This window comes from Suillus paluster (genome assembly GCF_016628075.1).
Source record: "Suillus paluster strain FC165 chromosome Unknown EDB91scaffold_3, whole genome shotgun sequence".
Taxonomy (NCBI): Eukaryota; Fungi; Basidiomycota; class Agaricomycetes; order Boletales; family Suillaceae; genus Suillus; species Suillus paluster.
The window spans coordinates 1394621-1408726 of NW_024537563.1; the positions used below are offsets into that span (position 1 = coordinate 1394621).

Here is a 14106-nt window from a genome sequence, read left to right on the forward strand (position 1 = left end):
AGGAGCCTTGCAGTTTCATCGTGCATGCGACAAGTAAGTCAGCCTGGCATAGGATTACGACATTAAAGTCCTTTCACGTACTTGGTCAGTCCGTTTCTTCCGTATCTACACTGTTAAGTCCTTTCTTGAGAGAATGCGGACGGGGTTCCCTTGGACACGTGTGGAGCAAGTCTTCTTAATCTTGTTCGGTATGAGTTGAGGTCACACAACCTGCTGCCCCATGTGTCTGGTCCTCTCTGTCCGCTCAGGCCACCATGTCTCCTGGTAGTCTCCTCAGAAAACTTTCAGTGACTAACGTTGGTCATGGACAGCCGCCCGCCCGCTCGCCCCCGATGTCGCCACAGACAAGCCAAGATAGGGAGACGTGTACCAGGGAGCCTTACCCTGTTCCAAGCAGCAACCCAGCCAGTCAGTATACCCTCATTGAAAAATTGGGAACTGGGAGCTTTGGGGTCGTCTACAAGGCTATGCACAATGAAACAAAGCAGATAGTCGCTATCAAGCAGATCGGTGTGTACTGGCGCTCGATGTTGCGTTGAAGCTAATTGCTCCGTCTTCGAAACAGATTTAGAGGACTCCGACGATGACATCTCGGAAATTCAGCAAGAAATTGCTAGTCTCGCTCAATGTGATTCGGAATACGTCACTCGCTATTATGGGTCATTCGTCGTTGCTTACAAGCTCTGGATTGTCATGGAGTACTTGGCTGGGGGATCATGTCTTGATCTCCTCAAAGGCGGCGTATTCTTAGAAGCCCACATCGCCGTTATTTGTCGGGAGCTTCTACTGGGTCTCGATTATCTACATTCGGAAGGAACCATTCATCGTGATATCAAGGCTGCCAATGTCTTGCTCTCTGCTAGCGGACAGGTCAAGCTTGCCGACTTCGGGGTGGCGGCACAGCTGACCAGCACGCTGAGACACACATTCGTGGGTACTCCATTCTGGATGGCACCCGAGGTCATCCGACAGGCGGGTTACGACGCTAAGGCGGATATGTGGAGTTTGGGTATCACAGCTATAGAAATGGCGAAAGGAGAGCCGCCGCTGGCCGAATACCACCCCATGCGGGTTCTCTTCCTTATTCCAAAGGCGAAACCACCAGTCCTTGAAGGTTCATTCTCTACTGCGTTTAAAGAGTTTGTGTCCCTCTGTTTGACGAAAGATCCTGCCGATGTGAGCCCGACTTCTCTCCTGTGCTTAAAATTCCCTGACAGTCACTATAGCGTCCCACAGCCAAGGATCTCTTGCAGCATAGATTCATCAAAGGCGCGAAGAGGACATCGTGTCTCACAGAGCTGATCGAGAGATACCAGGAGTTCCGTGCCAAGTCACCGCAGAAAGGTCTGCCTGCAGCCTACCAGGCGACTATCTGTGGCACGGCAATGTGGGAGAGCAACGGTACAATTCGAAGTGACTGGAACTTCGACACCGTCAAGTCGAGTTCCGTTATGGGTACCTTTAGCAGTGTTGCCAAGGATTTGTTGCCCGAGATGGATGATGAAGATATGGGTGTCGATGAGTCCTCGATATATGAGGAGGACGAAGGCTCGTTTGAAACTGCGGGAGCAGTCAAAGGAAGCTCGCCGCTCGGTTCTGGAGGGATCGGAATGAACATGAGTGCAGCACACTCTACTGTTGTCATCAAGACTGCGCTTGACGAGCCAGACATCTCATCACTCCTCGCTGCTGCAGAAGGTTTAGCGAGCGAGTCTGCAGATGGCGCCGAACCAACAACACCATCCCAAGTTACCCACCCTGGAGATGATGGAATGCCTTTGGGCGCTCCTCCAGCGTACACCGGCTCCATTCGCTCGGCAAGGAGGTCATCATACGCTGCAAGACACAAGATGACTGGTGCTGGTACTATCATGCGGGAAGCAGATCTTGGTTCCGGCGTAGATACCATCAGACCTGTCAAAAAGGTTGATACAGTTGGTTCTCTGAGACTATCTGCAGAGTACGTCGGCACAACTCGGAGTAGAGAAGCCTCGCCGTCGTCTCCTACTTCTCCATCCAAAGACCGGTCGTCTTCATTCAAGCGGAGGGTATCCGATTCTGAGCGGGCGGGAAGGGTCATGATCGACGATGTCGTTCTCCCCGTTCTCCAAACTGTAAGTAATCCCCAAGTTTCCCGTACAATAGAATAACGATGCCTGACAGGCCATCCGAGATGACATGGATGCTCGAGAGATCGAGGCACTCAGTATGATCTCTCGTGGTTTTGCCGAGTTGAGAGAGGCGAATCCTGCCCTATCTTACAACGTCATTCTCGACATTCTCTCCGGTATCAATGAGTACGTATCCACCAGCTCAATTAAGGTTTCACTAAAATCAAAAAATCTGCCAGGAACCCTTCTGTCCGACAGCACGTTCAAACATCTCGGGGGCTATTTCCTCACAAACGCGTCATCCGAAAGAGCGAGATGACTGCAAAGGGCCTTGTGGTCACTGAAGTCCAGGAAGACGTCACTGAAGTTCCCGTGGACTCAAGCACCTCACCCCTCAAAGCCGACGGCCCTGGATCACCTGTCCGCAAGTCACCAATCTCTGAGTTGCTCTACATGCGCTGGCTGGAGGGCCTGCGAATCAAGTGGCCGAGCATTCTGTCGTAATCGAGCGTTTAATTCTGGACTGTTTTATGGACTGTCTTGACAGACTCTGTCTGTCTCTATTGCATAGAGCCCATACATCGGGCACGTCACACCCGCGTTCCTGTGTATTGAGTAGACGTCATATATCTGGACTCTCCTTCCCCCTTCCCCCTTCCATACCGTTTCTCTGCATTCGCTCGCTTATGGGGGTTTTCGTGTCCCTCATTGTTTCACGAATCATCAAACGACCTTTACGATCACCCCTTTCCTTACATATAGTTTGGCTGATATTGGCTGTACATAAATGTCTCACTACTGTAACTCATGTGACATCTTGCAAGTAGTATCTGAAACTTCGCTGTTGTACTACACTGGGACTGGGAACTACGTTCGTCGAAAGCCTGTCGACTGTCTGCAGTATGAGTTATGCGGAATGTGTCATCTCACCTTCCGCATCGCGCCAGCTTTTCTCTGGAGACGGAGACCGGTTTCACATACCAATCGTGCATTAAAATTACGAGTATTGTAATGCTATTATGGCCAAGATTATAAGCATCCGACGTCACCGCGGTATGTGTCGATGCAAAGGCATGACCAGGCAGAATATCAATGCGCTGAGTCAAAAACGAGATCTCATATTGATCGTATCGTAGTAATGTGAATACTCCGTGATGTTGTTCGTCGAGAATAGTGGGATATAATGTAGTCAAGAAGTGTACAGTTGTACGAGTAGGATAGTAATGTGCGAAGGTCCATGAAAATCTTCTGCGAAAATCCGGTATCCTTATGCCATGATGGTTCCAGCTGCAGCCGCGATGATGGCTGCGGCAATGCCCGTAAGCGCCAGAGACGCAACGCTGAAGTGAGTCGCCCCGCTCTTCTGATTACCATGAGGCGTGTCAGAGGCAGGTCTTCCAGACGATGGCGACGGCGATGGCGAGCTATCATATTATCAGCTACATCGACGCTGAAGGGAAATCAGCTTACTTTCGCGCAGACGTTGCCGATGGCTTTGCGGAAGTGCTAGCGCGGGCTGGGGGCTTGACGGCCAAGTCGCCAACCTTCGCCTGGTTGACTTGCGATGTCGAGTTCCAGGCGTTCTGGTAGACTGCACCACCATCCAACTGAGCGAGGGATGTCCTTGTCCAGCCGTTTGAAACCATCATCGGGTATGCATCCATGAATGACTTGACAGATAGATCAGACAGCTCGTGTTCCAAAATGACGAGTCCGGGGCTCTTTGGACCTGTATGGCACGATCAGCATCAGACACCACCGACGATAACAACAACATACCAGTTAACCACTGGGTCATCTGCTGCTGGATTTTCTCTGGCGTGGTCAATGGGTTGGGCTCGCTCAAGGACCAGTCATCAGTGCTAGAACGAAGTCGGTAAACATGGACGCATTTTCAGAATAACCACCCACTCTTGGTTCCAGATGACGGTCGTCAGTCCGAATACCTCCTTTGCAATAGCCCGGATACGCATATCGGAGTCGCCGTAAGGCGGCCTCCAGTACTTAGGGATGCGCCCGCCCGTTGAGTTGTGGATGAGCTCTATCGTCCATCCGAGCTCGGCAAGGACCTCGAGGTTCGTCTTGGTGGTCATGTATGGATGAGTCCAAGTGTGGACGGCGATGTCATCCTGGTTCGTCTCGAAGGCGGTTTTGAACTGGTCGGGATACAGGAGAATGTTAGTGCCGATGAAGAAGTGCGTTGCATGTTCCGAGTGGTTGGCGAGGAACTGATACAACTGATCAGATGCCTGGATGATGCGCGGCGAATCAGTCATCGTTTAAAAAACCCACTCCATAACCAGGTACGTACCAGTTGCGGACCATCGTCGAAACTAAGGGCGACAACACCCGGTAGAGCATTCCACACGTCACCTGGTGTAACGCACTTGTAAGTTGAGGAGCAAACAGCCGCGCTCATTGGGTCTGATCCAGTGGGGTATACGGGATCCGTTCCGTTGATACTTGTAGACTGAGGAACGTCGGGAACCTTTCCCGCCGTGACGGCTGCGTTAAGAGCATCCACCCAAGCCTGGGGAAGCGATGCAGTGTCCGCATTAAGCTGGGGGAAGCCCGCAGACCATGCTGAACATGCGTGTTGAATAACCGGAAGTGAATCAAACATAAAGGCTTACAAGGCGTTCCTATCACAGGATAGGTGATACTATCGCCGACCGGTCCACGCTTAAAGAGGGCGTGCAGTGGATGGTCGTCTTCGTGATACCACTTGTTCCGAGAGGTCTTGTTCTCAGTATGAGATTCATGAGTGGGGAAGACAGATGTGGGGGCGACAGACGCATAGACGGCACTGGTAGCGAGGAGGAGGATAGCAGAGAGACGTGACATGGCGGTAGGTAGAAGAGGAAAGAAACGAGAGGACTGGTAATAATAACGGGCGTAAATGAAACGGCGAGGGGATGGAAGGAGGGGGAAAGAAAGAATGGGGGAAGACGAACCAAGTACGCCCATTTTATGCGGCGGGGAAGGAATTCTGCTGGTTAGCCACTAGTCAGCCGCACACGAATACTAACTTCCTTATTAGGGCATTTGATCTTTGTGCCCGCCGCTGGTCATGACAATTTATGACGCAACATATCCTGTAGCCCGAGTCGCTCGACAGCACTAAAACGGGTCTTATGCATGGCCTTTGAAGAAAGCCGAACAAAGCAGCACCGTTGTCCAGTAGAAAATGTCACTGAACTTATCTTGAACGATGCTCTGTGCCTGTGGAGATGCCGTCGAGTCTCGGTTTATCAAAATATTACTGAATTGTCACTATTGAATGCTGCAATATGACTGGTCCCCGCCAGCATGAGGAGCACCAAATCGGTCATCGACTGAATACCTCCGAAGGGCGCCTAGAAGTGACTATGAGAATCACCATATACACTGAAGGATTTCGACCGACCTCCACCGTGAACATGGATTCTGGCTTTTCCCAGTTGTATTATCGTTATGAAACCTCTCATAGGACCTTGATCACTATCCAGAGCACGACGGCGTCGTTCACAGCAATCTAAAGTACAATTCCCTAAGTGAGTTACGATGCCGGCGAGGCAGCTGCAGAAGCCTCTCGGTTCCTCAATATCAGAATACCTCCCTTCAGCTGGGCGACCTCTTTCACCATCGCCGTAAACTTCGCCTTCTTCGCATCTGTAGTCAAGTAAGGCGTAAAATGCTGAATACAGTCCCGCGTTGTCGCGTTGGGCGTATTCTGTAACCACTCGACGAGCATCCTCTCTTCCAATTCGCCCTCTGGGAGTGGGCCAGTGGGGAAGCGGTTTCCGCTTCTTCGGCTTCGGCGGTGCAGCCGCGCCATTCACTGCCGCAGCCGCCGATGCCGTGTTCCCACCAAGATCATCAGTAGCCTTGCGCTTGTTCGACGATGTTGGCTGGCCATTTGACGTCGGGCTGCCTGAACCCTTAGATAGAGCTGCAGGACTAGTTGCTCTACTGCCAGTGGCAGGACTAGTCGCCCTGCTTCCAGCACCCTGTCCACTGGTTGTGCGACTGCCGTTCGTCGATGTCGACTTGAGCTTCGGTGCTTTGGGACTTGTGGCGCGTTTCGCGACGACAGAATGGCCGCCCATGCTTGCAGGCGCTGGCGAAGTGGCACGAGAGTCAACAGCCGAACCGTTTTGAGCAGCGCTCGTAGACGGCTGCGATAGTTTCGGAGGGGGTTGTTGAGAAGCTGACCGAGATTTATTCTGTTGAGGCTGCTCTTGAGTAGGTGCCGTTGCGACACTTGGATCTTCTTCCTCTTCTTCCTCCTCATTCTGCCCCGGTATTAGCATGCATAGTGGAGGTAAGGAAACGGGTACACACGGAGCTTGCATACGGATTGCGCTCTTCATCGCTGTCGTATGCAGCGTTCTTCTCCAGCTTGCGCATGAGCTTCTTGAGAGATTTGCCGTCCTTCGTCAGCTGACTCTCGCCATCCTCGGACTCTGATTCGTCGACAAAGCCCTCGCGGGTCTTGTTGGCGCTCTTATACTCTCGTTTGAGGCGTTCCTATGTACGCATGTCAGCGCTACAATGAGAATGATGGAGGACGGGCATACCTCTAGCTCTTTTGCCTCCTCTTCGTCCATATCGGCTGGACCTGCCTCCTCGTCATCCGCAAACTCGTCATCAAAAAGTTGCTCATCCAGGTCTCCTTCCATGTCATTCTCCTTCTTTCTCCTGGGCGCTCCTTCGTCGTCGTCACCGCCACCCTGAGATCCGCGGTTCGTTGTCCGTAGTGTTCGCCCACCCATAGCTCGACTCTGTCCAGACGAATAGACCAGTGACGAACTACCAGATATAACGCGGTTTTCCGCCTCCGCCTTGAACATTTCTGACGTTGCTGCCGAGGGCGCTTGCCCCTTTCTCCGGTGCAGCAGCCAACGTTCGGGGTCTTTATTCTTCTGAATCTTGGCCATCTGGGAAGGGGCGTCAGAACATAGTGGTACAAATGCGATGGACAATGTACCAGAGCCTCCGCTTCCTCTAGTCCAGGGACATGATGTTTAGGCTTCTTCTGGAACTTGTACCAGCGATTGGCAGGTACAAATTTGAAGAATTCTTGTGCAGCTGGCATAAAGAGAGCGTGTGTCTCCGCCTTTGACACCTCCTCCAGTTTCCCTACCCACATCTCGTTCTGCTTTGCGTCCTCCATCACCCAGGGATAGCGTTCCTCGCGCCGCAGTTGACGGGTTGCCTCAGGCACCAAAAATACCTGCCGTGTCTTCTTCTGAAATTTCTTCCGACCGGCACCTTTGCCCTTGTCCTTCGACTGAGCCCCATCACCGTTGTTCCCTATCGGTCGGCCATCCGCATCGACCAAGACGACCTTTCCATCTGAACCTATAACAGGCTTCCCGTCAGGCCCCAGCATGGGTCCCGCAGGTACTTGGGTGGATGGACCAGGCTCGTCCCTCCTCAACTCCTTCCTATTCAGCTTTATCGGCTCCTCCCAGGTCGAAATGTCTACAGTCTTTCTCGAATCAAACTTCATAACATCATATTTCCATCCATTGAGAGCAGAGGACATGAGCTTGTATTCGGCAAACTCGCCATCAGGGAGCTTAGAACTGTCATCTGGGTCAGCGTTGGGTGGGGTGGGTTGTATGCGAGGAGTAACGGATTTGCGGAGGGATGGCTGTGATTGAGATGTCTGTGACTGGGATGGTTGAGAGCCTTGAGTAGCTGTCGATGGCGTAGAGGGCTCCTTCTTTATTGATTTCTTCTTGTGAAATAGAAGAGATTCGGCTGATTTTGGTGGCATTGAAAAGATAGCTATAATCTGGAGAAAAGACGAGTCTTGATGGTGGTATCAGGTAAACAGCGCAGCAGGCGACTTGGACACCAACGAGTCAACGAGCGGAAAATAACCAGAGAGCTTTGTTTCACAAGCTGTAGGAGCAATGGCCGGCGTTGGGGAACAAGGTCCACATGCTGACATAAGATGCAGTCTTTCAAACGCGTCTAGCGCCAAACTCTTTGTTCTAGACAAGCCAGATCTTAATAATGCTTGATGATCATCATAACAATTGCGACGAAAGGAAAACCTAAGGTGAAGGCTATATACACTTCATGTGATCGTGAAAATTCGTCCATAAAGATGAAAACAACCATGCTAAAACCATCACAACTCGTAACTTAAAAAAACCAGGCCAACGTAGAATTCAGCAGAGGGAAGAGACATGGAAAGACGTGAACACGCCCGACAGCTACATCGGCTGTACCTCTGACTTGTTAGTTGGTATGCTCGCGGCACCATTGGTAACAGGCGCTGCCGACGGTGCTACTGTTGGAGCTGCCGAATGAGTAGTAGGTGCACCTCCTGCTGGATATGGATTTTCCGATGATGGTGGTCGTGACAAGGGCTGAGGCTGATGGGGCGGTTGCTGATGCTGATGCGGTGGAGGATGAGGGATCGTTCCTGGAGGTGGTGGGTATGATCCTGGAACTGGTGCGCCCTGCCCATACACCATAGTGTGGGGTGGCCCTCCTGGACCAAATGGTGGTATGCCTTGCCTCATGCTTTCTAGCTCGTGTCTCAGCATCTCGATCTCACGAACCATATCTTGGTGACTTTGCTTCAAGGTTGCAACAAAGTCGATAGCTGCATGCGTATGTCAAGGTTTGTTGCGCGTGTAGAAACCCGGTATGCATACCTTTGCTAAGGATCTCCCATTTACTCGCCTTCATGCCTCGATCTGCGGGTAGCTGGTCCCGCAGCTCATCAAATAAGTCTTTCATTTCTTTCCGTCGCTTTCGCTCGGCAAGCTTATGCGACACTCGGAGCTCCGGTGAACGGGAATAAGGTGTAGATCCCGGCTCCTTCGGCGGTTTCAGACTAGATGATGACGGAGAAGGAGCCGAACAAGGCTCATCTGCAGGTGGCGCGGGCCCTGCAGTAGTAGCAGTTTGGCTAGTTTCGCGTAATTGACGCGATGGAGGTCGGGAGCGCGAACGGATATTTCTGGTCGGGCCTATTGCTGAGCTCGAGCTTTCTGGCACCGACATCCGCCTGTCTGGTGGAAATGTCATCGGGGGCATCATGGTCATCTGCATAGGTTGTGTTTCGAAAGAACGGGGGTGGTGCTGTATATTAGGGTCTTGTGGACCGTCCGGGTGTTGTGTCGAAGACCATGCGAAAGTCGCCATGCTGCCTGGCGTAGAGGGTGCAGCAGGTCGACCATGTGGCTGATCGCCGGACAATGCCGAGGGGTAGACACTTGTCCCGTTTGGGAACGATGGTGGTAGAGAATCCCGTCTCTCGTTCAACCACCAATGCCCGTTTCCTCCTGCGATTCCAGGAGCTGCCACCGGCCCTATCGTTCCAGAATGCACTGAATGTCGCCTCTGGTCATATATGCTCAGCTGGGCTATCCTACTCATCTCAATGGTTGACCCTCGCCGTTTCTGTGCGCGTCCTTCTGAATCGAGGTTCATGGGACTCGGTACCCCTGGTCCTACTAATTGCGAATCTGCTTCGTCACTGCCATTTGCTTCTCTATAAGCAGACGTCTTTCGTTTCGTTCCATGTGACATTTGGGAATCCGAAGAATTCTGTAGATTTGTAAAATTTAAAATGTTTCGAATGCGACGTCAATGACTTACAGCAATAGATTGCCTTCGTGAACTGTGATCACTGTCGTCTAGTTGTCGCGTGTTAACTCTGGGGGATTGTCTCTCATTACTGCTGTCCACGTTCATGTGGTCGGTGGTTTCTAACAATGTGACCGCCTCTACGTTCAAAAGATGCGTACAACAAATGACACTTCAAACTCACTAGTTCCTCCATTTGGAGGAAGTGATGTCTGTAGAGGTGAAACACCTTTTGCAGGCTCCCATTCTGCTGATGGGGAACGTAATATCTTGCGCATTTGTTTACTTGAAGACTCAGAATTGTATGTTGAACTTCCGCTATCACCAAAAGTGTAGTTCGCAGCTGGACGTGGTCCTGAGAGGATGCCGTCGCATCAGCTTCGGGCTTGGACGATAGGACAGGAACCAAAATCAATACCATCTACGTGACGCGAACCTGCAGATAGGTTGGCTGAAGCAGCATGTAGAGATGGATCTGTGATTGATCCCCTGCGGTGCTGCTGTAAATAATCGAGAGGGGGAAGAGAAATTACTGGTGAATGTCTGGATACGGACGCTGAATCTTTCAGTGCTCCCCCAGTATCCTTTGGGGGGGAATGGAGATTGACATGCTTGATCGTAGTCGTCGTTGCGTATGCAGGCATTATGCCTGGGTTAGATTGAGTAAAAATGACGACGGAGAGTAGTTAAGAGACGGGTCGATGTGAATGCTTTGTGAATGTCGACGTTATAGAACTAAAACTCTGTTACTAGATACGGCCTCCAGCAAACGTGGGCAACGAGCACGTGGCGATGCACACCTCCGAAAAGGCTAAATTAACGAGTGACTGCCAGGATTCGATTACTATTTCAGTTTTCATGAAGCCTTTCTCCGCTCACTCAGTTGGCAGGGAAGAGGGAAAGTTTACAACACCTGGTAAAATGCCTGGGTATACCTGGGTTTACCATCACACGAGAATTCAGATCGCAGGGCTACAAACACAGCAATTCTCGTAAACTATCCATCATTCCATCAGCCCTCCTCGAGCCCCTGCATTCTACTAGTTATCAATGCCCGATGCTGATCCTCTTTTAAATCAATAATCCTTATATGTCTCGCTTTCATACTATTCCTCGTTAATCTCCCAGACTTCACCTTCTCCATCTCATCCCACGCTAATCGCTCCAGAATATCATCCACTGTAACCATGAATCTCACCCACGGTATGTAATCAAGGTACACGCTGCTCTGGGGCATGAGAGGTGCGGGTGGTTGAATGATGTCCTGCAATGCGGTTAGCATCTGTGCTTGATGCTCCACGCGAGCTCGGAAGAGCCTTGTTTCCATGTCAGTGTTGGTGCCACCAGCCGCGGGGTCGATCGACGTGGTGATCGGAATAGGTCCCAAAACCTCGTGTTTACCACGTGAAAGGTGGATGGCATCCTGCACAATGAGCTCATCATCGTGATAGAAGGCAAGCGAATCTCTCGTGTCAGATACGTGGAGTGGCCGGAATAGTATGGTATGACCCAATTCATCGTCAAGCGAAGGTTCAGATAAGTTGTAAGCCAGGGCCTCGAATAGTGAACTGTCAGGAAAGCAAGAGAAAAATGTGCACTGTCGCCCTCACCTCATGTTCATCCAGTGATGTCCTGCAAAGATAGCTGTCGGTATACGAAACACAATCCGTGTAAGTGGAAGCCCATCGCCACAGCTCCTCCGTCGATGTCTCAGAAACATCAGCACTGGTTTCGGCGGAAATTGTGAGAGGGAGGAACGGGCGATATTCAGCGGCCCCCTGTGCTTCTTGAGGAATCTCAGCTTCGTGGGTAGCGTCAGTACAAATCAATTGCAGCTGGGTGATAGACCGCCTGAGATCCGGTGATGGTAGTGGTTCGGTTCTGGGGTTGAGCGGCGCGTCTGGAAGATCCATACTCTGCGTGGTGTACGTGGTTTCGTAAAGCTGAATTAACTTTTCTCTCGGGACAGCGCATCCCTCTGTCAGACATAGGCATTGCAGAAACGTGACAGCGGGCCCGGAAGGGCAAGGTTGGAACCTCAGCACAGATTGCAAAGGAAGGTCCGTGGTGGGGACAAGCTTGATATCTGTCGAGGCAAAATTGAATTCTGGAAAAGTCAATATGATTAAAGTAGCCAGTACCGTTGCATGTCATTATCACGGGACGCCGGCACTCCTTGATCAAGTCTATCACTGCCGGCCAAAAACCAGCGTCTTCCTTGAATAATATATCGACTTCTTCAAGGAGAATGAGTGATTGCCGAGCACTAACAGACGGCTTCAACGGTCCATTTGTCTTTAATGACTCAACTAGCCCATCAATGGCCACAGGTGGCTCCACCGTGTCCTGCAGGGACTTACTGACAGCATCCACGAGGATGTGTGTGTCAACATCACTAGGATGCTCGGTGTCTGAGTGAATTGGCGAGGGTTTGGGGTTAACTTTCCCTCCTTTAGGGAAAAGAGTTGAAAGTGCAGCGCTTGTTCTTGTATCACACTGCGCAGCTGCCGTCCAGCGTTTCGGCCTCGTCTGGTGAATGAGGTGATTTTTACCCACATCGCCAACGAGGTTATCGAGGTTTGCGCCACTGCGTCTTCCAATCCCAGGATACACCTCGAAGACCTCCCACCCCAGCTCGTCTGCACAAGCATAGACCGCGGCGCTTTTCCCACATCCAGGAGGCCCAGTTATAATGAGTGTATTCGTTAGCCTGTCGGTGAAATTAGCATCGGATGATTGGCGATTTGGATTGGTCGGGATGGTGTCGAACACCAATCTCCGAGGTCGACGGACGTTGCTTTAATAACCGCGAAGTACCCTTTTGCTGGAAGCGAGAAAGTGTCCGCTGGCAAAAAATAAAATCATCGTCATCGGTTTCTTCCTTTGGCTTGTCTGAGATCGTATCGTCTTCGTCGTCGCTGTGAGCAATAAAAACATCTGATTCGTCCTCGGAATCCAGCCTCTGCCGTTTCCTGCCTCTCTTTTTGTCTACAGCTCGAACGACACGAGGCCGCTTGGGTGCCCTTTCGGGCGGGTTGGGCTTAGACTTCCGCCTGCCTGTGCCGGTTGTGCCACTTTTCACAGCAGGGGGATTTGTGGCATGCAGGCAAATTTCGAGAGCCTTGAGCCAATCTCGAATATACAATGCATGGGATTCGTTTCCTAGCACTTCATCCGCTCGTCGGGGGCGGAAGCGACTGGTCCATATTTCTTGATGTAGCAGCCCAGAAGCTGTCCGATTGGCATAATCCTCGGCACGCAAAAATCTAGAAATTGCGGGATGAAGCGCGGCATCACGGGGTCCGTGGATACCAAGATAATTTTCATGTTCGGATTGCGAGGAGATCCGGGGAAAGGTCAACGGTTCAAGAAGGGGGTCTTGACATCCATTCCTCTGCGATAAGGAAGAAAGGAAGCTCAGAGACACGTCGTCTGTGGGATCTGGCAGACTGCGTTTATGACGTTTCGTTGGCTCCGAACTTGCACTAAAGGTATTCTGCAGTCCACGAACATGTTGCATGTCCTTATTTGGGTATGGCGCATCTAGCGTCATATCGCCCAGCGGTGCATGTCGCTTGACTGAGGGATGCACATCCCCTGGAACGCATAATCGAATTTGTGCCGCAGCGGCTCGTGTGAGGGCTGTGTTTGACCCGTTAGTTGACGCGTTTGTATGCTCGATATATGGTAACGCGGGAATTGGATATGATTGGCGAGGGGTATTCATCTCTGCACGAGGTGACGAGGCAGAGGATTGATGAGATGACGATGGCTGTTCATCATCGGACAGTTCAATAAAAGTATCTCCACAAATGTGCCTGTTTTCAGCCGTGGAGCTTGAGTGAGTAGTCTGGATGGGAGTTGTGGATGGCGTTCCGAAAATGGGAAACAATTTCGTCTGTTGGCCTGTGAACCAGTGATGATGAAGCAGAGTGCTTACATCAAACAGTACTCACTGTTATTTTGTCGGACGGAGTTTCGTATAATTCTCCGGGGCACCCTAGGACGTGGTGGAGAAGGTTCGTCATCAATGACTATGATATCTACCGGATCTATTGAAGATGAGGTGACTTCAGTCGCGTCTGCTCCATCTAGTTCCTTGGAACTTTCTTCTGAAGGCTTCGTTTCCTCATCTTTCTGGAACAACTCATACAGAGTCTTCTGAGCGGATGCCTGCGTGTCTTCAACGTGAGGAACGGGTGACATATATGCCACACACACACACACACACCTGCTTCGCCCGCGTGCTCCGTGTCACTCTATTTTGGCGCTTCTCGGACATCTGAGAGTAGAAAGTAGTAGTTGAAGGCGTGCAACGAGCGTGGAGACTTTGAGCACCGGAAATGATCAAAAGTTTCGAAACGCGTCTGACCGTGAACCTGATCGCGCTGCATGTGACCCG

At 51.2% G+C, this 14106-nt stretch overlaps 5 protein-coding genes across 5 annotated transcripts; 1 reads left to right on the forward strand and 4 right to left on the reverse strand.

Moving 5' to 3' along the window:
• Positions 1–332: 332 nt before the first annotated feature.
• EDB91DRAFT_1234383 (kinase-like domain-containing protein) lies at positions 333–2615 on the forward strand (the record flags this gene model as incomplete). Its single annotated transcript, XM_041321202.1, has 5 exons — positions 333–510; positions 566–1176; positions 1227–2114; positions 2164–2297; positions 2351–2615. The coding sequence occupies 5 exons, from the start codon at positions 333–335 to the stop codon at positions 2613–2615; spliced, it is 2076 nt and encodes a 691-aa protein (XP_041183371.1).
• Positions 2616–3577: 962 nt separating this feature from the next.
• On the reverse strand, positions 3578–4955 carry EDB91DRAFT_1043696 (carbohydrate esterase family 4 protein; the record flags this gene model as incomplete). Its single annotated transcript, XM_041313079.1, has 5 exons — positions 3578–3840; positions 3891–3973; positions 4023–4360; positions 4423–4694; positions 4745–4955. 5 exons carry the CDS (start codon positions 4953–4955, stop codon positions 3578–3580), a joined length of 1167 nt encoding a protein of 388 aa, XP_041183372.1.
• Positions 4956–5649: 694 nt separating this feature from the next.
• On the reverse strand, positions 5650–7875 carry EDB91DRAFT_1234385 (uncharacterized protein; the record flags this gene model as incomplete). Its single annotated transcript, XM_041321203.1, has 5 exons — positions 5650–5862; positions 5933–6385; positions 6435–6620; positions 6671–7030; positions 7081–7875. 5 exons carry the CDS (start codon positions 7873–7875, stop codon positions 5650–5652), a joined length of 2007 nt encoding a protein of 668 aa, XP_041183373.1.
• A 171-nt stretch (positions 7876–8046) lies between these two features.
• Positions 8047–10440, reverse strand: EDB91DRAFT_1101304 (uncharacterized protein). Its single transcript, XM_041317242.1, has 5 exons — positions 10123–10440; positions 9889–10059; positions 9717–9826; positions 8768–9665; positions 8047–8715 (listed from the first exon to the last, which is right to left on the reverse strand). The coding sequence occupies exons 1-5, from the start codon at positions 10346–10348 to the stop codon at positions 8321–8323; spliced, it is 1800 nt and encodes a 599-aa protein (XP_041183374.1). The 5' UTR covers positions 10349–10440; the 3' UTR covers positions 8047–8320.
• A 276-nt stretch (positions 10441–10716) lies between these two features.
• Positions 10717–12428, reverse strand: EDB91DRAFT_1043911 (uncharacterized protein; the record flags this gene model as incomplete). The annotated part of the gene is made up of 3 exons (XM_041313091.1): positions 10717–11259; positions 11315–11790; positions 11846–12428. Coding segments are annotated over 3 exons (1602 nt in total), but the record flags the coding sequence as incomplete, so codon positions are not given.
• Between the last annotated feature and the right edge of the window lie 1678 nt (positions 12429–14106).